Source organism: Hyperolius riggenbachi, chromosome 2 (assembly GCF_040937935.1).
Source record: "Hyperolius riggenbachi isolate aHypRig1 chromosome 2, aHypRig1.pri, whole genome shotgun sequence".
Taxonomy (NCBI): Eukaryota; Metazoa; Chordata; class Amphibia; order Anura; family Hyperoliidae; genus Hyperolius; species Hyperolius riggenbachi.
The window spans coordinates 349008663-349034382 of NC_090647.1; the positions used below are offsets into that span (position 1 = coordinate 349008663).

A 25720-nucleotide genomic window follows, 5' to 3' on the forward strand; every position below is an offset into this window, starting at 1 on the left:
CTGTCCCTCCTACATTCCTCTATTTACCTTACTTCTCCCCACTCTCCTTTTCCTCTACATCCTCTCTTATGTGACACTTCCACTTCTAGGGATAGTAAGAGATAGCAGATGCTCCTGCATCTGCTATCTCTTACTATCCCTACCTGCCTTCTCTCACAGACTGCTGTCTTTCCCTTCCGTCTCGCTCACTTTCTTCTCTCATAAGATGGTAATTGCTGACCCCTATTAAGATTATGATGTGTTATTTTACAATGCTTTCATCTTCAGTACAGATTGTATTAACTTTATATTCATGTCACTGACTGTCCTCAGAGGAGCTCACAATCTAATCCCTACCATAGTCATAGTGGAATGTCCTACCATATTATTATTATGTATATATATACCACTGACATCTTCTGCAGCACATTACAGAGTACATAGTCATGTCACTGACTGCCCTCAGAGGAGCTCACACACTATTCCTACCATAGTCATAGTCTAATGTCCTACCATATTATTATTATGTATTTATATAGCACTGACATCTTCTGCAGCACATTACAGAGTACAAAGTCATGTCACTGACTGTCCTCAGAGGAGCTCACAATAAATCCTGCCATAGTCATAGTGTAATGTCCTACCATATTGTTATTATGTATTTATATAGCACTGACATCTTCTGCAGCACATTACAGAGTACATAGTCCTGTCACTGACTGTCCTCAGAGGAGCTCACAATCTAATCCTATCATAGTCATAGTCTAATGCCCTACCATATTATTATGTATTTCTGTAGTGCTGACATCTCCTGCAGCACTTTACAGAGTACATAGTCATGTCACTGACTGTCCTCAGAGGAGCTCACAATCTAAACCCTACCATAGTTATAGTCTAATGCCCTACCATATTATTATTATGTATTTATATAGCACTGACATCTCCTGCAGCACTTTACAGAGTACGTAGTCCTGTCACTGACTGTCCTCAGAGGGGCTCACACTCTAATCCTACCATAGTCATAGTCTAATGTCCTACCATATTATTATTATTATGTATTTATATAGCACTGACAGCACTTTACAGAGTACATAGCCATGTCACTGACTGTCATCAGAGGAGCTCACAATCTAATCTCTACCATACTTAGTTTAACATCCTATGATATTATTAATAAGTGGAAGGTGTGTCAGAAGGGGGGGGGGGGGGGCGCCGCAGGCTTTCTCGCCTGGAGTGACAAAAAGGCTAGAGGCACCCCTGGATTAGTGAGTCAGCATTTTGCATCTTACTTTTGTAGCTTTAGCTTCTCTAGCAAAACTATTTGCATCTAGAAGTTATTTTCAACTATTTTTCCATATTGCACTGTTATTTTTGATCATTGCACATATATACTCACTGGTGCAGTGAAACTTTCACTTTCTATTCCATATTAAAACATTACTGTTCTGGTGAACTGTTGTGTGTCTGCATTCCTTACCACACTGACCTGATGTTACATTTTTGGAGCTGCAGTGCAGGTGGTAAGACATGGAACCTGACACACCGGAAAGCAGTAATGTCGATGGGCCTTATGACACTGCCTGCTGTTTGTTGTTTTGTATTGACCTCTTTTGTAGCACATTACAGAGTACATTGTCATGTCTCTGACTGTCCTCAGAGGCGACCACAATCTAATCCTACCATAGTCATAGTCTAACGTCCTACCATATTATTATTATTATGTATTTATATAGTGCCGACATATTCTGCAGCACTTTACAGAGTACATAGTCATGTCACTGACTGTCCTCAGAGGAGATCACAATCTAATCCTACCATAGTCATAGTCTACTGTCCTACCATATTATTATGTATTTATATGGCACTGGCATCTTCTGCAGCACATTACAGAGTACTTAGTTATGTCACTGACTGTCCTCAGAGGGGCTCACAATCTAATCCATGTCATATGTATGGTAACTAGGTCATTACTTTATATTGAAGGAGGGGTCTCTATGCAAAGTTTTGCTGGGCAGCAGCGTTTCGGAATTACAATGCTGCTAAGTTCATGTACATTTGGCCCTGTCCATAATACATCATGACCACGCCCACCTTCCGGTGCATGTTCACGCTCTTTTTTTCACCAGTCATGGGATGTGTGGGCCTCAGGTTGAAATTTCTCTGGTGGACCCCCAGGGTCCCAGTCCAACCCTGCTGACAACCCAATGGGGGTGTAAATGTGGAGGTACATTGAGTACACAGATGAATGGTAGACAGGTCAAGTATAAATTCACAGGCACTGGGAGGGGACATTAAACATTAGGGAGGACAGTGGCTGGGGGTTTCCGTTGCATATGTGATTATTGCACGTTGCTACCTTCACACCCCCGATCAAGCATGTCGGCCCAAGATTTTCCAGCATGTCTGATCCATACATGCAAACAATTTTGGCCTTTAATTGGTTGAATTGTCGATCGGGCATTCTTTTGGTAGCACCGATTTTCATCAGATTCAATAATTTTTTAACCGGATGGTCGTTCAGCAGCCAAGTCTACAGATGTATGGCGACCTTAAAGGACACCAGAGCTGAATGAAAAAGTAAAAATGGGGTAGCAGGCATGTATATAAAGTAGCCCTCATGCCCAGTGCTCCCCTGTTCTCCTCAACCCTCCTCCAGCCTGCTACATCATTATGCGCGGCCACGGGGAAGCAGAAAGGACGTACTGTGCAGTATGTCCGGATTACAAGTCAGGAGAGTCGTCTGACTTGCGTTGACTTGCTGAGAAGACCGGGAATGGAAGGAGCGGTAGGTATTAGCTCTTACTCCCCTACCCACTTCATTTTAGGTTTTTTAACATCTGGTATCCTTTAAAGTGGACAAACACAAAGTCTAGAAAAGACAAACCCTATAGGTATCAATAGGAGGTAGGATATACCCCAAATAAAATTAACCAAATGGTTACTGAGCAGACCTCCTAAATAGCATGGGGTCTGTATGCTGTGCTGACCTGATAGGGTACAGTACTGACAAAAGTGCAAAACTGTGGGGGTCTTTGCTGATCCCCCCCCCCCACTCTTTAGTGGGGTGTAGTTATCCTACAGGTGGCAGATACTAGCACACTGGGGTAGCGGAGGAGGTCTAAGGGCTAAAGAAAACGACCTCTGACCAAATGTATGTCAGTGAATGACGGTCAGGGAAGTGCCCAGAGTCCTGCCTCACACCGCTAGATCCCAAAGGCTCTGGGATGAATGGTGGAAAGACAATTAAAAAAACGTGCATAGTTCTGTACAATTAAAACCCTAATATGAACATATTTCACCCTAAAAAGGTCTTCCTCAGAAGGTGCTGTACAATATATATACAATATCTACATAAAACCCCCCAGCATCATCCCAAATAGCTTAAGTCAAAGCTACCTGTGCACTGTCAGGCATCTGTTTAAATACCTGGTGGAACAGGAAACAGATCGCGCCCAATGGGTGGAGAGCGAGACCCCGCCTCTCCCTCAATCAAGCTCCGTGTGTCACTCTAAGTTGTGTATAGCAAGTACGAATGCCCAAGTGATCAACAGGCCGGTCAGCTTTACCTGTTGCTGGTTTTAACTGGGCCGATCCGTGCGGGCAAAACAGGCTGGATGTATCTATTTGTTCGAGGAGCGGGCCGGTGCGTCACTTCCGACCGCTGCCTCCACTCTGCCGTGTTGTTGTGTATGTGGTTGCCATAGTGACAAACCCCACCCCATTAGTGATGTCACATGCTACTCTATGCGGGTGGGCCAGGACATGCGAAACACTATCTCCGCTGTGTAGGGCGGCGCTTCAGAGGGTTGTTATGGTAACCGGCCCAGCCCCATGCACCGTATCAAGCATCCTATTGGCCTGACAGCAGTGCAGGCGTGTACACTTACAGACCCTGACACGTTCCGTTATGGCGGTCGTCATGGCAAAAAAAACTATGCATAGTGTGCTGTGCTACCCAAATAATTTGCACACTAAATCCCTATAAGGTGACAATATGACATGTTCGCCATGACTGTATATAGAGAACAAGGTAAATCAAGAACAAAGATTGCGCACAATGACAAAGGGGGGCATATCTAAGGGCATATATGCTACTCACACGTGGATACACACTATAGGAGGTGGGGAGAGGAGGGAGGGAGGTGTGGAACATAGTCCACCCAGGATAATAGGTAAGTAGGGAGACGGAGGGGGGGGGGGTACAAAACTGTTTATGAATCAGGCACATGAATGTTGGTATAAGTACATATCTATCTCCATACACTTATGTTAAACTGACTAAAAAGAGAACCCATATACATATTGACAATGACACAGATGGTGTATATTACAGAAAACAGGCCAAATTAAAATCTTCATTGAGGCCTTTAGGGGCAATGGTGTCCAACCGAAAAATCCACTCGGATTCAATTTGAGTCTACAATCAAAATCCCCCCCTCCCCTCTTTATTCCTTTTCCAGCACTGGATCCCCCAAAAAGAAATTTTAAAGCGACAACTGCCATGACATTCATTCATATGTCGTGCAATGGGGGTACTGCTTTTGTGTTTTATGTTGCCAACATGTTCCAGAACCCTTTCTTTCAGTTGTCTTGTTGTTTTACCAATGTACCAAAGGTTACAGGGACACTTTGTTCCATACACAACTCCCCTTGTCTCGCAGTTAATGAACGACCTAATTTCAGGGTATAACTGCCACCACCTGTTACCATGGGACAGAGAAGCCCACTGACTGGCTAAGTCTAGACCTGCAAATAAAAACGGTTAAACACACTCTATTCTGTCTAGCTAGCGACAATAGTAGCGTCTCTTCAGAGACCTGGGTTCAGTTTCTGTGTGGCTGAATAATAGGGTAGCGGAATAAACAAACTGACGTTAGCGTCGGTTTATTAAAATGCAATTTAAATAGTTAATATATACAGAAAATCATCAAAATCAACAATTATAGAAACATTAATAGTCAGTATGAAAATAAAAGGGAAGAAAATACTTAGGTTCGTGGAAATATGTCCTTTCTGGGAAAACTTGTAAAGTTCCTTTGTTTCAGTTCAGTTCAAAGTTCAGACAAGATGGCCGCCAGCCACATGGTCCTCTGGCTGGTTTGATCAGGTGATGGTACACAGGGGAGGACTGAGGTCTGCCTGCTGGCAATGTGCTTTTGTTGAAGCTGGTTCGGGTGTGTGGCAATGCCGGCCCCCTCTGAATTGCAGACCAATCACAGTTCAAGTCCTTGGAGAGAGATTCAGGTTTAAACTTATACAACGCTGTAACTCAAAACCGATAAATGCCACATTGGCGCCGATAACAGATTAATATTCCTCAGATGATGACAATTCCTATGACATCAGACTTGATTAGGGTATAGGGTCCAGTTCCTGGGAAATTAATAACTTGGTTGTAGGGACCCCTGGCCCCTAGAGATTCAGCACGATTCTACGAATCCGATGATACCACTCTCATAACTATCATATTTACGGTATTCCGTAAATATACAAAGAATCATATACAACATTCATTTCTTCCTGCTATTGCTGCAGCCAGGCTGTCTGGTTTCAAGCTGTGACTAGCTCCCTGGGCTCTCCCTGTATGAAAAGGGCTTTTGGTTTGTTAATTAAATATCTTAGTGTGAGATCAGCTTGGACAAACTGAGTTTTACACCTCTGGCTAATTAACAAGTCACAGGCACCAGGTTTCATGAAAAGAACTCTGCTAACTCCTATGAAGACAGCAGAGACCCCCCAGGCTTGACTGCCTGGTATCCACAGACATAAGATTCTGATCTGGCAACACAACGACAATCGAGGCAGGAAACCGATTGCGAATGCATTTTCTGGTCTGACGGCTCGTCCGTCACAGTGGGCATATATCTGCAAACCTTACATCTTGTGCATCTGAATGACCCCATAGGTTTAGGGGGTAACCAGGTTTGAATAGGTTCCAAGGCATTGGAAAAAGTGCTGTGAACGAAGCATATCACGAAGGTTGGCCGACCTTCTATACGTAATTGCTGGATGGGGGTGGGGGGGTGGGGGGGGCAGATGTTTGATGAGATCCTTGTCTTTCTGCAGGATAGGCCAATAGTGTTTAATAATATTAAATACGGAATGTGAATGTTCAATTAAAGTACCAATTAATCTTGGTATGTTCACTGGTGGCGTGCAATTCTGAGTGTCAGATCTGACATATGGGATGGGCTTTTTTCTATCTACAAGGGTCTCTGCTCTAGGTGTCTGTTGTGCTCATCTGTGGGCACTTACAATTAACCGATCGAGAAACCCACGCTGTTTGAAGCGTTTATGCAGAAATTCCCATTCTTTGTTGAATGCATTGTCCTTGGAGCAGTTCCTTTTGGCACGTAAGAACTGCAGCACCGGTATGCTTCTTCTTTGGGAGCAGGAATGAGAGCTCTCCCATTTGAGTAGTGTGTTGGTAGATGTGGGTTTGCGAAATAAATCTGTTTCAATGCGACCATCATCACTGATGGATATAGTGAGGTCAAGAAAGTTGATTGTTTTGGGATGTATCTCATGAGTGAACCTCATCCCTATTTGGTTATTTTTTAAAATGCTCACAAAATCTTCAAAAACAGAAATAGGTCCCTCCCACAGTAATAGCACATCCTCTATGAACCTGCCACAATACAGTATGTGTGACGTATAAAAGGACAGGTCCTCCTTGAACACAACACGATCCTCCCACCAGCCCAGGAACAGATTGGCATACGATGGGGCACACGCTGTTCCCATCGCACTGCCCCTGAGCTGGTGGTAGATGCGTCCTTCAAACATGAAAACATTGTGTGTGAGTATAAACTCCAATAGTCTCAGAAGTAGTCTATTGTGCTCACGGAGGTGTTGCCCTCTTGTGTTTAAAAAGAAACTGACAGCATTGAGGCCTAATTGATGTTGGATATTGCTGTACAATGCTTCTACATCAAGGCTTGCCAGACATGTAGATGATGGTACTTCCAGGTCTTGTAGCCTGAGTACAACGTCCTTAGTGTCTTTTAAATAAGAAGGAAGTGCCTCTACAAAGGGTCTAAGGAATTTGTCCACGTATTGACTTGTGGTGTCGGTAAGGTAGTCTCGTCCTGATACTATGGGTCTCCCTGGTGGGGGAAGGACATTTTTGTGGATCTTGGGTAGAGCATAGACAGATACCACTGGAAATTCGGCAGATCTTTATAACCTGTTATAGTCATCTATATCTAGATTGTACAGCACTATGCACGTTTTTTTGAATTGTCTTTCCACCATTCATCCCAGAGCCTTTGGGATCTAGCGGTGTGAGGCAGGTCTCTGGGCACTTCCCTGACCGTCATTCACTGACATACATTTGGTCAGAGGTCATTTTCTTTAGCCCTTAGACCTCCTCCGCTACCCCAGTGCGCTAGTATCTGCCACCTGTGGGATAGCTACACCCCACTTCAACTAAAGAGTGTGCGTGGGGGGGGGGGGAATCAGCAAAGACCCCCACAGTTTTGCACTTTTGGCAGTACTGTACCCTATCAGGTTAGCACATCATACAGACCTCATACTCTTTAGCAGGGATGCTCTCCCAGGTACCCGGTTAAACCCGGGTATCCGACCATTTTTACGCTATTCGGGTCAGATCCGGATACCTGGGCCACTATCCGGATAGCACTATCTGGATTCTATACGGATATCTGGACGCATAATCTGGATACCCGCGGGTATCCGTCCAGATATCCGGATCCGGATAGTGTAACTAAGGGGATGAATGATGTCATTCAGCCAACCAGAGAGCTCCCAGCAGAAGCCCTAGCAACCAATCACAGAGGGGAACCCTGGCCAGTCCCACCTGACCTCATTGAGCCAATCAGAGGCCTACCAGCCTAAGCCCTGGCACCCAATCACAGAAGGGAACCCTGGCCAGCCCCCCTGTATAGTAAGGAGGGCTGGCATGATGAGACAGATCGTCCTTGCTTGTGTGGCTGGCTGGTCACTGACAGACTTGCTCCAGTGCTGGCTTAGCAAGTGCTGTATTATACAGTGATAAACCTAAAGCTTTGAGTGCTAAACACCTTCACTACACTATTGTTCTATTGTTGTAATTGTTTGCTTTCATTCACTCAGTTGGGTCCTGTGCCTGTTTGTGTCTGTGTGTGCTGTGCAAGCCAGCAGGCCTGTATAGGCAATAGGAGGATTACTGTGTTATTGCATTGTAGTTAGTACTGCAGTTAGTTGTTATGGTGGCGGCCTGGCGGGTACACACGGTGCGTTCCCGCACTCGATTTCCCGCTCGATTCCCGTTGACTCGATTATTTCCAACATGTACGATTTGCGTTTTGATGGATCGTTAGGTCGATTCGCATGTAAAGTATGCCAAATCGACCTAACGATCCATCGAAACGCAAATCGGACATGTCAGAAATAATCGAGTCGACAGGAATCGAGCGGGAAATCGAGTGCAGGAACGCACCGTGTGTACCCTCCAGGCCGCCACCATAACACAGTGTGCACTGTCTGTCCTCTGCTCTGCGGTCTGTCACTCCGTGCTGATTTGATGTAAAGTCCAACCTCGATTTTATTAAAGTAAAAGTACCCCACATCATCTGGTGACATCATCACGTATAAGTTGTACTATGTCTGCTGGCACCGGCAGCTGGGGGAGGGGCAGCAAGGGCAAGAGGACAGGGAGCAACAATACAGCCACCCTCAGAAGGTCTGCCGTGTCAGTGTCGCCCCAGCGGGCAGCCTACCCTCAGTCAGCGAGCTTTTCGCTCCAGGCGCCGCGATTGAACTCAGGGCTGTTAGCTTTAAGGAGTTTGAGGAGGATGTTCTGGGGTTTGAGGAGGGGGGGTATGATGTTGATGATGGGATGAAGGACCATGACTACCATCCACAGGATGGGGATGGCAGCTCTGACTCTGAGGGGGAGGATGCATCGGTGGGTTTGGCACGGAGGATCAGCATTGCAGACAGTGGCCGTGGAATGCGGGACCCACCACATCCTTCTGCCGCTACCACCAGCCGCACCACTCAACCCCCAACCGCCACAGGGAGAAAAGCTGCAGCATCCCATTCAGGCCACAGGGGAATCTTCATCTCCCCAATCTGGCCGCCACGGTGCCACAGGCCACTGCTGCCGATCCCGCCACCTATATTCAACCCAAAACACAATTGCGCTGTCATTTTTTTGGAGGTGTCTGGGCTGAAAACTGTCATGTCTCGTTGTGTGATTGGACTTTGGACACAATGTGGGCTGCATGACCGCTGTCTGGAACCTAGTCCTGATGTTATTTGACAGCTTTTTTTTTTTTTTTTTTTTTCATTTATTTTAACAAAATTTTTAATTAGCGTTTCCCTTTAAAAAAACATGATGCTACATGCATCATTTACCCTAAAAAAAAAAAAACCTTAAAAGCTATTTAAAGGGCATTTCCGGTTTTTCTATCCGGATACCCGAATAGGTCAGGTAGCCGCGGGTAATGCGGCCGGATATCCGGATCCGATCCGGATAGCTGCAAGGTCGGATCCAGATATCCGAATCGGATCCGAATATCTGGGTACCCGGATCCGGGCGGGTAATGAAAAGCACGACCCGAGCAACCCTGCTCTTTAGGAGGTCTGCTCAGTAACCATTTGGTTAATTTTATTTGGGGTATATCCTACCTCCTATTGATATCTATAGGGTTTGTCTTTTCTAGACTTTGTGTTTGTACACATTGTTTCCCTGGTATTCGTATATTCGGCCAGTGTTTGTTTGTATTTTGCCTTCTCAGGGTGCTCCGAACACCCACATTCATATGGTATGGCCTACTTATCAGAAGGCCTACCATCTATAGATTCTCTAACTAAAGAGGTGGGGAAGACCTTTCAACAGAGGGCTGATGAAAGTGAAATTGAATCAGACATAGAATGTAATGATACTGACATTGAACCCGTTTTTTCTGACATATTCAAAACCTATAAAGATTTCACCCGTTCCACTTGGGAAGTAGCTTCTTTCAAGGTTTATTTGAAAGAACAGATCACGGTTAGGGGTCTACGTATCCTCACTAAACCCAATTCACATACAAATGATGCTGACTTCATCAAGGGTTGGGAAGAATCAAAAACTAAACAGACCCTTGAACAGATGCGTTATTTACTTGATTACGAGTTTAAATACTCAGAGAAAGTCAGAGCTAAACTCCTGCAGGAAAAAAAGATTTTACTTGAGCTATCAGGTCACCCAGACAAATTCGAGTCCAAACTACAACAAAAAAGTCGAAGCCTTGACAGACAAAATTAAGATAAGGAAACTTAGGACTTTGAAAATAATAAAATCTACACTTGGTCTGTTAAAACACAACCTACACCACAAGACTGTGCTGTAGCTAGTGGGGTCTCTGAAACAGACACACAATCTGGGAGTGAATCGAACACCTCTACTTCACAAACCCGGGTTAGACCTCGCAACAAAACGAAAACCCAGGGAACGTAAGCCTAAGAACATACCAAGAAATCCACCTAGGGACAACCAGATTGGTTTTTTAGACCAACCACCCGGCAACTCAAAACCAATATGTGTAGATCCACAAGATCAGGTTCCCCATATAAGGAGATCAAAAGAACACACTCAAACATTGAGAGACAACAAATGGAGATACACAGGCAGGTGGAGATGGAGACCCAACCACCATTGGTAGACTGTGAAAATGTCCCCACAACTGATGTCTCTCGGACTGAACTTGACCAATTGAGGGTGATCAATCTGTCAGCTGTGACTTTGACGCCTTTTCAGACTTCTTTATTGACCAAAGGACTTTCATTTGTACCGACAAGCAGATTTAAGGCAGAGGAAGCGTAATGTATTAAGGTCAATCCCTCCCCTCTCCATAAATAAACAATATATGTTAAATTGTCTCATATTCTATTTACCTTCTTGTTCAGTCCAGTTAAGTATGTCTGATATACTCACATGATCTGATAGTATACAATTTGATGTAGACTTACTAGAAATCTAATTTTTGTCATTGGTTCAGATGTCAGCACAAACAGTACATTTTCACTCCTACAGATTTATCAGAACGATTACAACTGTTCCTTCTTCCCATTTCTTGCCCATTTGATCACAATTGGAAGAAAGTAGTAATCTGCATGTGTTCTGAGAGTAAATTCACTACTTACCATATAATTTTTCAATAATTTTGCATGAATTTCCCAAAACATTGTACAGGTACAGTATAACAAGGAAAACCGGTGCCAAACCTTCTTCTACTTCTAAAGCTTGAGCAATGCTGCCAAAAGGGGGGGGGTTATACTCCTTACTAGATAACCTAAAAACAAACTGCCTCTAAGTATGCATTTTGTATACTACCAACCCCCCCCCCCCCCCCCCCCCCTTGCCCCTACTCATTCAGATTGTAAGCTTGCAAAGGCAGGGCTCTCAACCTTTTGTGTCTTGGAATTTGTAATGCATTTTATTCATCATGCTATATTTGTCATTGTAATCAGCAATTCTATATTTTGTATATTTGGTACACAACATAGTCTGTATTATGTGCCCCATGCATGGCTGGCTCTACCATAGAGGCAAAGGGGGCAATTGCCCCAGAGCATGTAGGGGCCCCCAAAGGGTCTTCCCCCATCTTAACTGTTGCTCCCCAGGTACTCTGCAGAGTCTTTGGCAGAGCAGCATATCACCTGTGCTGGCGGGCAGCTGATACACTACACTGCCAAAGACTCAGCAGGGGCTCCAGGGAGCACAGTTAAGTTGGGAGGTGATTGGGGGAGAGTCAGCAGCCAGCTCAGGGGCCCAGTAGGGAAATTTGGCTGCAACAAAGAACCCCTAATGCTGCTTTTTGGTCAAGGGGTGTCTGTTAGGGGGGCCCCTGGGCTAATTTTGCCTTGGGGCCCCATTGTTACTAGAACCGTCCCTGGCCCCACTGTTAAAGCTGCCACATTACATCTTACCTCACTCAGAGGATTCTCTCACAGCCGGCACCAATTTTAAGAGGCCTACCTATCGCCTTCTGTTTTGTGGTACTCATACACAGTACAATAAAAAATTTCGATTTTCCCATTTTTTTAAACCAAAACAATCGAATCCAGAAAATATTTATTTTTTTCGATCAAGAAAAAAAACGATTATCCTGTTTTTCTATAAAAAATCCGATCAGACATGTTGGAAAAGTCTTTACATTCAATCTAACGGAATAATCGAACTAAATTATCTAATAAAAAAAAAATGAAAAATTGTACCATGTATGGGCACCTTTGAAAGGCCATCTTATGAAGTCCGAGACAGCTTTGCATGCTTTCTAGAAATTAAAGATTTTCTCTCAGACATTTTTACTAAATCTGCCCTAATGATTCAAGCTCATCTGACTATTCTGAGGATTCACATACCACAACTGAAAAAAAAATCACTCAGATCTAAAGAGCAGGTAGCAACAACAAGTATTTAATACAGTAAAACACCTGAGTAGTCACAGTAAAAATACAGGTACAGTATTGTCTGTATAACACATACATGAAATGTATAAACATTGTTAAGGATTTTTCTTCCTTCTGCTCATGGAGGGTAGAGACATTTTTACATGCAAAATGTCTTTGTAGTTTAGATGGACTGGAGATCAGTTGGCACATGCCAGTTTGTTTACCTCTGCCAGTGTGCTTAGTGGGAAGATTACCTCACACTTTCTGTTCTTGGTGACACCGTTAGTTGGACAGGAAGTGAGAAGCTTCAGAGCAGAAATACAAACATATCTTGACCCACCTGCCACCAATTTCTGCATGAAGGTTATAAACAAACTCTGCCTATAAGGCCTCATCACACTGTTTTCTGGTGGATTTCTTCAGTGTGGAGACACATTAGTACCGACAGCACCTTTTAACCTCCTGAGCGGTATGGACGAGCTCAGCTCGTCCATCACCGCCGGAGGCTGCCGCTCAGGCCCTGCTGGGCCGATTTTCTTCAAATAAAAAGCAGCACACGCAGCCGGCACTTTGCCAGCCGCGTGTGCTGCCTGATCGCCGCCGCTCTGCGGCGATCCGCCGCGAGCAGTGGCGAAAGAGGGTCCCCCCAGCCGCCTGTGCCCAGCGTAGCCGGAACAAAAAGTTCCGGCCAGCGCTAAGGGCTGGATCGGAGGCGGCTGACGTCCATGACGTCACTCCGCTCGTCGCTATGGCGACGATCTAAGCAAAACAAGGAAGGCCGCTCATTGCGGCCTTCCTTGTTTATTCTGGGCGCCGGAGGCGATCGGAAGAACGCCTCCGGAGCGCCCTCTAGTGGGCTTTCATGCAGCCAACTTTCAGTTGGCTGCATGAAATAGTTTTTTTTTAATTAAAAAAAAAACCCTCCCGCAGCCTCCCTGGCGATCTCAATAGAACGCCGGGGAGGTTGATAAATAAGCTCACTCACATTTTTTTTCTGATGAACAGAAAAAAAAAAAAAAACTGTCGCCATATGCATTTTTTCTCCAGTATATCGTTTTCATTTTTCAACAATGCATTGCAGTGTCGGTGTGTGGTAACTAGTGCAAACGAGGTCCAACAGTCACACGATCATCTCACATGTGTTTTAAAATGCCTTGCAGATATGAACACTGTTCATATGACTCAAGACTCCTGCTCCAAAATTAGATCCTGTTAGTAGTGCAACCCTGGTGTAACCTATGAAATCCAAAATGTCACTTCTGGGCCAAAAACACTGTCACAAATAAATACCCACAAATGAGTCAGACTTGTTGGGTGTATGCCTTAAATATTGTTTTACTGAACTGGAAATGTACTTCCCCTTCCACTAGCAAACACATGATAGCGACTAGTCATGCAGCACCTACAATACCATAAGCTGGCTTGTGAATTCATTTACAGACTGTCCTAATATTTACACCCCAAAAAATATCTTATGGTGTTGAAACAATTATTTTAACTAACTTGTAACCAGGTAATTTTATGGTTTTTATGCTGATGTCTGAAATGTTTGATTGAACGTGGAAAAATTACGCAAAGTGTGTATATTCTCATGGCTAGAGCACAAGTTCCATATCTCATCTGCAGTCGCTGATAAATCAAGCCTTAGAGTATTACATGGACTTTATAGGCAAAACTATTTTAAGGATTTAAAAAGGCACTTGTATACCTCGATAATGCTTAAAGTGGAACTGAAGTGTTACACAAATTACTAAACACAAAGCTTAACCGCCTCTTTTCAATAACTCATCTAAAGAGAAAAGAGTATTTACTAAGGTCGAAGAACAGTTCGAATTGCTGAAAGGCTAGAAATTTACAGTTTGTGCTTTTGCAAACACATGCGTGTGCAAGAATGTGCCTTTAACAAATGCGGGATAGCCTCCATTTACAAGACAGGTAGAAAGGGCGCCAATGCGAAGCACAGCTATAGCGGTGCTCAGTGAGTAATTTGATTCCCAGCAAAAGACGGAGCCCAAATTATGACAAAAAGCACATTTGGGCCACCAGCAATAGCTGGAAGCCGAACTGCAACTTACCCCCACTGTATGACGCATTGGAGAGGGAATTAAAATGTATGCTGCCAGGAAATTTGTTGAGACATTTTTCAGCTTCACCCTGCGCCCAAATTTTCCAGTGCCCTTTTTACATGCATGCTGGATTTATTAAAAAGCAAAACAAAACAAACCACTGCACATGTCTGCAGTTACTGATCTAATTATGTTCTGATATGACCCAGACACTCACAATCTAATCCCTACCATTGCCTTATGTCTATATTATGTAGTGTAAGTACTGTAGTCTAGGGCCAATTTTTTTAGGGGGAGCCAATTAACTTATCTGTATGTTTTTGGAATGTGGGAGGAAACCGGAGTGCCCTGAGGAAACCCACGCAGACACGGAGAGAACATACAAACTATTTGCAGATAGTGCCCTGGCTGGGATTCGAACCAGGGACCCAGCGCTGCAAGGCAAGAGAGCTAACCACTATGCCACAGTGCTTCCCGAAATGAGGTTACATACCCTGCTCTCCGGCTTTTCCACTGCCGGGATCTCCCTTCAGTCAGGGATACCTCTAGCTACTTCATTCCGAGGTTCCTCTAGCTACCTAATACTTGGGGGCACCTCTAGCTACTTAATATTGAGGGTACTTTTGGCTACCTAACACTAAGGGGCATCTTTAGCTACCTATGATGGGCAAGAGACGTAAGGGAGAAGGGCCAGCTGGTGGGGGTTTGTAGGTTCATGGAGGGTGATGTCTAAGGTGCCGTGACATTTGCGCCTATAGGCTCCTGTGAGGTAAATCCGGGCCTGGACCCAGGCAAAGGTGGCAAATTGTTGCTGCCTTACAGGAGAGATTTAAAAGAAAAAATCTTGTCCAGGTTTGTGAGATCATTTTAATTCACCAACCTTAGAAAAAAAAATCAAACACACTGTATAATCATGATTTGTGTTTCTATTTTCCTTATTGGTCAAAAATGTATCAAGCCATTTTAAGAAGTCACACAAGAAATAAATTATATTAATAGCTGCCATTTTGCTTCCCCTTCACAAACCCGATTTCATTTTATTAGATTCAGGTTTTACAATAAATACAAAATAGTAAAGTATTTCACTTTCCTGAGTTACATATGGTGAGAAAAGACAGGCTATTGTTGATGCTTGCTTGGTTGTCTAACGATGCCACCAGACAGTTTCCCATTTCTATAGTTCTCTATAGCTCGTGAATGGCTTGATGAGCCACAGGAACTTCATCAGAATCTGCATTTTGGATGAGCTGATAGTAAAACTGGACAAGTTGTTTAAAGTTCTTCAGTGAAATGCGCTCATTCAGGCCATGAATCCTAGAAAGTGAAGCAAAAACAGTTTTTTAACCACAGCTAGCAACGTCATGGAAACATTTTCCCATTATTCTAACCCACTACACTGTACAAAATTCGAGCATGTGTACAGGTGTCCCCCAGGAAGAGATTTAAAGGAGAACTGTAGTGCGAGATAGATAGAGGTTGCCAAATTTATTTCCATTCAAGCAATACCAGTTGCCTGGCTATTCAGCTAATCCTCTGCCTCTAATACTTTCAGCCATAGGCCCTGAACATGCATGCAGGAGATCAGGTGTTTCTGACAAATTTGACAGATATGACAAGATTTGCTGCATGCTGGTTTCTGGTGTGATTCAGACACTTCTTTAGCCAAATAGACCAGCAGGGCTTCCAGGCAACTGGTATTGCTTAGAAGGAAATAAAGATGGCAGCCTCCATATACCTCTCACTATAGTTCTCCTTAACCCTCCTGGCGGTTTGCAAAAAAAATCGCCAGGGGGCAGCAAATCTTTTTTTTTAATTTTTTTTTTTTTTTTTCATGTAGCGAGACAAAGTCTCGCTACATGATAGCCGCTGCTCAGCGGCATCCCCCCAGCCCCTCCGATCGCCGCCGGCGATCGGAGATCCGGAGATCCCGTTCAAAGAACGGGATCTCCCGGAGGGCTTCCCCCGTCGCCATGGCGACGGGGCGGGATGACGTCACCGACGTCATGACGTCAAAGGGGATTCCGATCCACCCCATAGAGCTGCCTGGCACTGATTGGCCAGGCAGCGCACGGGGTCTGGGGGGGGGGGGGGGGGGGGGGCGGCTGCGGCGCGACGGATAGCGGCGGATCGGCGGGTAGCGGCGGCGATCGGGCACTGCACGCAGCTAGCAAAGTGCTAGCTGCGTGCAGCAAAAAAAAAATTATGCAAATCGGCCCAGCGGGGCCTGAGCGGTGCCTTCCGGCGGCATAGCCCGAACTCAGTTCGGGCTTACCGCCAGGAAGGTTAAACGGTACTGATCCCCTCTTTTAAGCCTTGTTTCCATGTCCGCACTGTGGGCAATGCTGGTGGACATCCCAATGTAAGGCACTGCATTGCTCTGCAATTTTCTGTGAAGTGGTTGCGATCTCATTCATTTGTGATGGATGGAATTGCACCGGGAACGTGCCAGAATGCATGTAACCATGTTCTGAGATTCCATGTGAATCCCAACGCATGGATGTGGACATGAAAGAGTGCACTCTAATCACTTCTGATGTCCCTGCAGATCGCATCACTGGGTGTTGCCAAAAACATTGCTGAAATTGTGTAAGTGGAAACGAGGCCTTAACCCCTCCTGCCTGAAGCAGCTTTGTCATGCTTAGTCGTCACTCCCCCATAGAAATAGGCATCACTCTGCTAGAGCAGAACAAGGTATCTGTACCTGAGGGATTAATCCCTTGTGGCAACAGCAGTTGTAGGTGTGTACACATCATATACGTGTCAGGAGGTAAAGCACCTGTCTTTGGTTAAATTGCTATCGCCCAGGGTGATGGTTCCTTAACTTGTTCAACAGACGAACCAAACACACACACACACACTGACAGAAAGACTGGAGTGAACAAAAATTATTTTAGGGGCTTATTTACAATAGGAGTACTCCACGCTAGTGCTTCCCAACAATGTCTTCAAGTACCACCAACGGAGCATGTTTTGTGGAAATCCACCCACAGGGGTATTGGAGCTGAATGCAGGGTGAGCAAATAAACTTCCAGGCCAAACAAGGATTCAGTAACAGTCCGGGGTCATACAGGGTGATCAGATAAATCGCAATACAGAAGGGCTAGGCAAAAAGAGGTCAAAAAACGTATCCAAGGTAAAACCAGGCAGCAAACAATCGTACTGATAATCCAGGCAAGAGATCAGTTCAGGCGGCAGACAAGGAAGGTTGAATAACATGCAGAGGTCAAAATCCAGGTAATCCATTATATGACAGCACAACACAGAGCACCCAGCAACCAGCAAGCTAGAGCTATCACGGGCAACATGCAACTGTCACAGCAAGATTTAAATACTGACAGCATCCAATCAGTGGCTGGCCACTCCCTCTCAGCACCAAACACAGCAGCCCTGCCTGAGTGTCAGCTGACTAACAGATCAGCTGACACCAAATACAAGACTACAAATACAAAACTGTCAACTGACACTAAGTCCTCCATTTTCTTAAAGAGGAACTTCAGCCTAAACAAATATACTGCCATTTAGTTATATTAGTTATGTTAATTGAAATAGATAGGTAATATAATTTCTTACCCCCCCGCCCCCCCGTTTAAAAAGAACAGGCAAATGTTTGATTTCATGAGGGCAGCCATCTTTTTGGTTGAAAGGAGGTGACAGGGAGCATGAGACACAGTTCTAACTGTCCTGTTTGCTGATCACCCCTCCCAGTTGCTAGGCAACGTGAACAGCAACATAGGAAATCCCATCATGCTTTGCACAACATCAGGAAAAAAAAAAGCACGGGCAGTTTTCTTTGATGGGTGGAGCTTAGCTAAAAATACAGCTAAAAATGATGCTTTGGTAAGAAAAACAAAGTTTTGATGCTGTGAAACTGTTAAAGAAACACCAAACTTTTTCAGTTCTGCCGAGTAGATTTTTAGTCCGGAGGTTCACTTTAATGAATAGGACGGACGTTTGCTCCAAAAGGTCCGTCCTGCACCAGCCCTGGAATGCACAGAGGGAGGGCAGCCCCATCAGGAGGGACGCCAGCGTTGATAGGGGCTGCGCGCACAGATGCAGAAGTGCCAGGACGCTCTCGGCAGAGACAGACGCATCGCTGGATCCTGGAGGCAAGTCCCTTACAGACACTAATTAACTTACCTGGGAATGTTTGTTTGCTGTGGGCTTTGAAGACAAGGGCCCATATGCAATTAACGTTTTCTCCTGCGTTTTCTCCTAGGGGATAATTTTTCATCTATTTAAAATAACTTTTCAGCACTTTGCAACTGAAAAAGTACCAAAAAATAGTTCAAAAAGTACTATCAAAACTATTCAGAGAATTTTCTTGCTTGCTGGTGGCTTAAAAGGCATTTCATTGACAATTTTGAAAATATAACATAGGAGAAAACGCAGGAGAAAAAGTTAATTGCATATGGGCCAGGGTTGGGAAGTACTGCTCTACACTAAGGGCCCTTTTCCACCAGCGCAAACTGAATCGCAAAAACGCAAACCGCTAGCGATTTTACAATCGCTACGGTTTGCTTTTTAACATAGGAATCGCGGTAGGTCATTTCCACTACCGCGATTCGTTTTTGTCGGGAACGCGCGGCGGAGCGATATTTGCCGCGATTTTGCTATGCAGTGCATAGCATAGCAAAATCGCGGCCGCGAACGTCGGGGAATCGCCGCTAATTGCGATTCAGCAATCGCTAGCGTTCAGCGTGAACGCTAGCGATTGCTAGTGGAAAAGGGCCCTAAAGCTGCTGTTCATTTAACAAACAACTAGAGGTTCAGGGGGACATGAAAGAATAGATCTTTCTCCTGAACCTAACTGGGTTGCTGAAATAGAGGTGAAAAGTAATTATATATTGAACCAGCCCTCCTGAATCTTACCTGCTCACATCTTCAGGTTTTAGCACAAAAGGGCTAAAGCGATAGATGCTGTCCGTTAAGTTGACAAAATGTCGGCTATCAGTATTTCCTACACAGACACCTAGAAAGCAATACATGATATAAATTAGTTCACTGAATAGTCTTACATTCTTGTTTTAGTACTATTGAAACCTTTTGTTATTGTAGTGAAAGTTATTTTGCCCACTATCCATCCCTAATATTTTCATTCTAGCATTGTAAGCAGTTATGGTTTTAGGTTTGTTTTTTTAATTTACACTGCAAGAGCAATCACATGTAAAAACAATGTGGGACTTGTACATTTTCAAAAATGCAATCACTATGCATACAATAAACATGAATGAAGATTTCAACTTCTGTTTAAAAATTGCAGAAAAAAAACTACTTGCAGCATACCGTAAATTATTTTAGAACTTTTGGATTTGTTTGTATAAGGCTATTTAGAATATTTACAGAAAAACATGTAACAAACAACAAAAACGTTGCCACTGGATGATGAAGCGTAGAGGCGCCCAAAAATATATCTCTCTCAGAGAATAAGTTATAAAGACAAATAAATACATGAGGCATCCTACTTCTCCAGATGAACCAACCCAGAAAAACAAGGGCCCAGATCAGGCAAGGTTTACTGAAGCACAATAAAGAGACATTGTATTTCTAGGGTCTCTGCCTGCTTCCTATGGTCAATAAAGTGACTTAGGGATTTAGTTTACAGCCTGGGCGCAAGCAAAAAAAAAAAAATTGCCACTGGATGGGCTACTAACTAAACTTTAAAGCGAAACTGAAAACTAAAAAAAATAAAAATAAGAGTTTCACTTACCTGGGGCTTCTGCCAGCCCTCTGCAGCTGACCTGTTCCCACACAGCCACTCACCGATGCTCTGGTCCCACGCCGCGGCTCACTTTTACGTCACGCAGTGGGGGGGGGGGGGGGGGGCTGGGACTACGCCTGCGCGGTCCTGGCTGCACACCTCCTCGTTCTCATTCCCGTAGCCGGACACATACTGCGCAGGCACTGTAGAGACTTTTTTCGTACTGTGCAGGGGGCTCCTGGCCAGGGCGCAATGGTGGTTGACTTAGAAGTCGACCTCCATTAAGGGGAAAAAAAAAAAGTGAGCCGCGGTGAAGGAACTGGTATCGGTCCAAGGCACGTGTCGGCTGCAAGGGCTGGCAGAAGCCCCAGGTAAGTTAAACTCTTATTTTTTTTTTATCAGTTTTCAGTTCCGCTTTGGGTTGAGAACTCCTCTCTACAATTTACAAGCCTAAAGCCTCATCTACACGGTACAATTTTCCAACAGATAGACAGATCTATTAGATGGATCTAATAAGAAATTGCATTGTGTGTAGACATCCAAATTGTTTCAGATCAATTTTGCAATAGATTTTGGGTACTTATCAAAGCAAAATCTAACGCAATTTGATTGGACCGGTTGGAAATTAATAGATCCATCTAATAGGTCCGATCTTATACATAACAGGTAACACATTGCCCTAAAATATAACTTTTATTAGTCATTCATTAAAAAAAGAGGGCTACAACACCATCATCATTAAACATATACGGTGGGGGGGTGGGGGGGGGGGGGGACACACAAAAACATATGACTGGCTAGAGTATTGTTAACAGTAGGTTCTAGCATTAGATAAACATGCCACAAGTAGACATGTGGGTCCGGGTGCAGCGATAACCCAAAACCCAGCCTCCCCACATTAACCACACAATGGTAAGTGAATCAGTCAGGGATAGCGGATCCACATACTCCAATAATAATAATAATAATTCCTTTTCTTGTATAGCGCCTTTCTCCTGTCGGACTCAAAGCGCTTGCGAGGCAGCCACAAGAGCGCACTCAGTAGGCAGTAGCAGTGTTAGGGAGTCTTGCCCAAAGAACTCCTTACTGAATAGGTGCTGGCTTACTGAGTAGGAAGAGCCAGGATTTGAACCCAGGACTCCTACATCAGAGGCAGAGCCCTTAACCATTACACTTTCCAGCCAATACATATACTAATCTGCCCAGTAATAGACTGCGGCCCCTCAATGAATGCTAGGGGGGTTACAGTTTAAAAAAAAGTAGCTATAACCACATAGACTAGGTCATCGGCAGAAAAATAGTAATCCCCCCACACCACTAACACCCACATAATAAACATGTTTTGCTTAATTACAACATTTAAGCTTGGTCAGGGAAAAAAATAAAAAGTGCTAAAAGTGCATAACAACGTGACAGAATAGGTATAGCACAAGTCAGAGCCAACCTGATACTCAGGTATATATAGAGATTCACAAGAGGGTACCACACCCTAATTAGTAAACCACACCTCCCCATTAGTCAGCACCTGATCATCCCCAGACTCCACTAGATAGATCAATCTTAGGGGGCGTGCGCTGAAAAGTAGTCCACAGGCATGCCCCCCACATGTACTTCACATACGTCCAAAACCAAAAGTAAGCACTGCACCTTTTTATCTTAATTAATAAAAGTTATATTTTAAGGTAATACGTTACCTGTACTGTATAAGGGGCCAATAGGGATCAGTGGGTCCCAGTGTTATTGTGCTGTTATCTATCCCAATTTTCTTGTTTTTCTGTGTTTGGTTTCAGTTTATGTAGTGTCCTTTATACTCATTTAAATCATGGCAGGTTTCCTCAGTTCTACACCAGATAGGATTGCACTAATGGCCGAAGCAAAACAGGTGTTCTCCTTGACATCTAGTGGGACTCAAGTACCCAGTGACACAGTGGCTTAACGAGAATCTGTACTCTAAAATTCTTACAATAAAAAGCATACCATTCTATTCCTTATGTTCTCCTGGGCCCCTCTGTGCTGTTTCTGCCACTTCCTGCTGCAATCCTGGCTTGTAATTGCCATTTTTATGCAGTGTTTACAAACAAAAAACATGGCTTTTAACCAGAGCGAGATAGGCTGAGAACAGCTCACTGTGTGACTCATGCAGAGCTTGAAGAGGGTGTGTATAGCTTCTGCCAATGACAAGCAGTGCTGCACAATCCACACATTCCAGCCTGAGCCCGACAGACCCGACAGAGGAGAGAAGAAAAGATTTATTACAGAGACAGTGCAACTATAAAAGGCTGCAGTATGCCAGAGCACATTAGAACAGGTATAGGAACTTATAGGATAGAAGAAATAAGGCTCAAAATTTTGTTACAGAGTCTCTTTTAAAGTCCAAATGTAGAGATTAATGCCTTTAAAAATGTGTTTCAATTGTACAAAGACCAAACACGATCTTGGTGGGAGGTCTTTCGTTTCTCGACCTATATAGAGAAGGAAATTACAGTTCGGGGCTTGCGTATTTTAACAAGACTGAACTCACTCACGGATGATAGGGACTTTAACAAATGGTAAACTATTAGAAGCACAAAAAGCTCTTTTGAAATACTCTGAACACCTTGATTTTAAGTCCCTAGAGATGAAATTACAAAATAAGATCACGGTGTATAAGAAACACAAACAATTCCTGAGGGACTCTAATGACTTTACATTTGGCGGAGTATATAATTGGTCTAATAAGGCTACTAAGGGCACAGTACCTAATAGAGCTATGGATGGGTCAGAGACCCCTTCCACGTCTGAATCTGGGTCAGCCTCTGAAAGTGAAGGTATGAGTAATAAACAACAGAGGAGCCGTGGTAATATGAATAGGCGAGGAGCTATTAGATCACAGTTCAGTGATAGGGCCATTCCCAACTCTACTAAATCTTCCTCTTTTTTGGAACAAACCCCACCTATAGCTCCACGAAAAAACCTCAGAAATCGAGAGAGATGGGGTTATACAGGCAAGAAACGGGGACACAGGGTGGAGGAGGATTGGTAGATGCACATACATTGGTGGGCACAGACGAAATGTCCATTATCAATCTCTCAAATTTCACACTTCAGAAAATCATGTTTCACTATTGAAAAAAGGCTTATCTTTTGTTCCTAAATCTGAACTCTCTCATATTGACACTATAAAGGACATAAATCTGTTAACTCTCAAATTGGCTCTACAAAATATATATGAACTCACCCAAAATGAAGAATGTGAGGGCTGAGGAGAAATATAGAAATATACTGAGGGACTTGAATGAACTTTTGAGAGAAAATGCGGAAGGCTACATAGCGGATTCTAGGGCGAGCATATTGCCGGAGTGTGAACAAATAATGAATATTTATTTATTGGATTTAAGATTTAAGAATAAGAGCACGTTCTGTCCTCCTATTGGACAGTATGCCAACATACAGATCTTTCTAGACCTGGTTACCAGGGATATTGAGAGGATGAAGGCTAATAGGTCAGATGATAATCCCACGGATCGTGAACGGGTAGCTCTTAAACAATTGTCGGACACACAGCAAATAGTAATTAAACCATCCAACAAGGGGGGGGGGGATTTGGTTATTATGCCAACCCTTCGTACAGGCAGATGTGACTGAACATTCTGGACGACAAAAAAAAAGTACAGAGTTCTGGATAATAACCCAACTAAACCTTACCTTGAGAAAAATAGGAGACACCGAGAGCCCAATATAGTGTAGTATGTATTGGAAACCGTGGAAAAATGTAAGTGTGAGATGAATATACTCACAAGCGTGGGTTACCTCTTAGGCAACCACTGTAGATGCAGGTGAGGAGATTAGACCTGTCCTCACTCAGGATTAAGATGTCGCTCTCTGTAGATCAGGAAAGTAGGGGTAGGTCACCCCTCCACCAGGGGTGGACACAGTATTATCGTAAGAGAACAGAGGCCCCAGCAGGATAAAAGGTAATAAAAAATTTTTTAAATTTGCTGGGAGGCAGTGGTGGACTTACCTCCGGAAAGCAGACTCAAAATACTGTCTGAATTAAAAAAATAAATTTATTATTGGTACCCCAAAAGATGCAACGCGTTTCGCAGGCATAGCCCGCTTCATCAGGCAATAAGGTAGGGGACAAACAGTAGCTCGTCAGTAGCACGAATGGCGCCTCTGTTACCTTGAGAAAATGAAAATACTTTTGAAGAGGGGATTGAGTAATGGGTTAATTACCAAGAGAGAACATGATGTTCTGTACATGAAGAAACCCACTGTGGCCACTTTCTATGCCCTCCCAAAAATGCACAAGAATATACATAGTCCTCCGGGTAGACCCATAATATCAGGGAACAGTTCTGACAGAGCAGTGCAGTAAATTTGTGGATAATGTCTTACACCCTCATGTTGAGGCCTTACCATCATACCTCAGGGATATCAAAGATCTTTTGAATCGTTTACAGGATATTAGAGTGACGGGGGAGACGCACCTGGCAAGCCTTGACGTGGAGGCACTCTATAGTAATATCGCCCATTCAGGCTGTACAATTTTTCCTGAAAACAAAAGGAAATTCAGTTTACCAATCACTCCAATTTTGTTTTGTCCCACCTCTGGTTTATCCCAGAACACAATTACTTCCTATTTGATAGGAAGTATTACCTACAGATACAGGGCAGTGCGATTGGGACAGCTTGTGCCCCATCGTGCACAAACCTGTTTTTAAGGTGGTGGGAGGACACAATGGTCTTCTCTGACGACATCTCACTTTTCACCTCCCACATTTTATATTGGGGGAGGTATATTGATGACCTTCTCATTTTGTGGGAGGTGCCTCAGAAGCTTTTCAAGGATTTTGTCGATATTCTTAATCAGAATGACATTGGAATGTATTTTACATCAGAGATTAGCTCCAAACAGATCAACTTCCTGGACGTATGCATACGAAAGGGAGAGGATGGCTCTTTGGAAACAGAGATATACAGGAAGGCTACCTCCACTAACTCCTTTTTACAGTGGAACAGCCAGCACCCACGATCATTGAAAGCTGGGATACCGGTGAGGTAGTTCCTGCGAGCCAAAAGGAACTGCACATCGGAAGAGTCATTCCAGAAGGAGTGCAACACATTGTATAGGAGATTCCAACACAAGAGTTTTCCCCCTCATGTTATCAACAAAGCGTATAATAGGGCTGTTTGTAAGCCCCTATCAACTTTGTTGTGTGACAACTCTAGGAAGTTGGAAAAAGAAAAAAATGGAGGGAAGTGCAGGGTGATCACGACATTTACATCCCAATCAAAAGATCTCTATCGCATCCTTGGAAGGCATTGGCCAATTTTGTTACAGGATAGTAACCTCAGAGCAATTCTCCCCCCTAAACCGCAGATTACATACCGCAAGGCAAGAAACTTAAAAGACCATTTGAAACATACTATGTATACAGAGGAGAGACAGCCTGGGGGGACATGGTTGCCTAATCCAACTAAGGACATGTTTAAATGTGGCCACTGTAAGGCATGCAAGATTGTAGCTCTCTGTAAATTTTTGGGGTCAATGAAGAATTTCTTGAGATATGAGATCTTTTCATATATGAACTGTAGGACTAGGGCAGCAGTA

At 43.9% G+C, this 25720-nt stretch overlaps 1 protein-coding gene and 1 long non-coding RNA gene across 2 annotated transcripts in view; one reads left to right on the plus strand and one right to left on the minus strand.

The window, feature by feature from the left end:
* Positions 1 to 25720, plus strand: part of LOC137546761 (uncharacterized) — a 73202-nt gene that overhangs the window by 3364 nt on the left and 44118 nt on the right. The gene's annotated exons all lie outside the window — the stretch shown is intronic.
* LOC137546760 (N-fatty-acyl-amino acid synthase/hydrolase PM20D1-like) overlaps positions 15341 to 25720 on the minus strand; it is a 70722-nt gene continuing 60342 nt past the window's right edge. The window contains exons 12-13 of the mRNA XM_068269551.1: positions 19299 to 19398; positions 15341 to 15743 (exon numbers count right to left, since the gene is read on the minus strand). Coding sequence (XP_068125652.1) covers positions 15614 to 15743; positions 19299 to 19398 — 230 coding nt within the window. The 3' untranslated portion in view covers positions 15341 to 15613. The remainder of the gene's footprint in view (positions 15744 to 19298; positions 19399 to 25720) is intronic.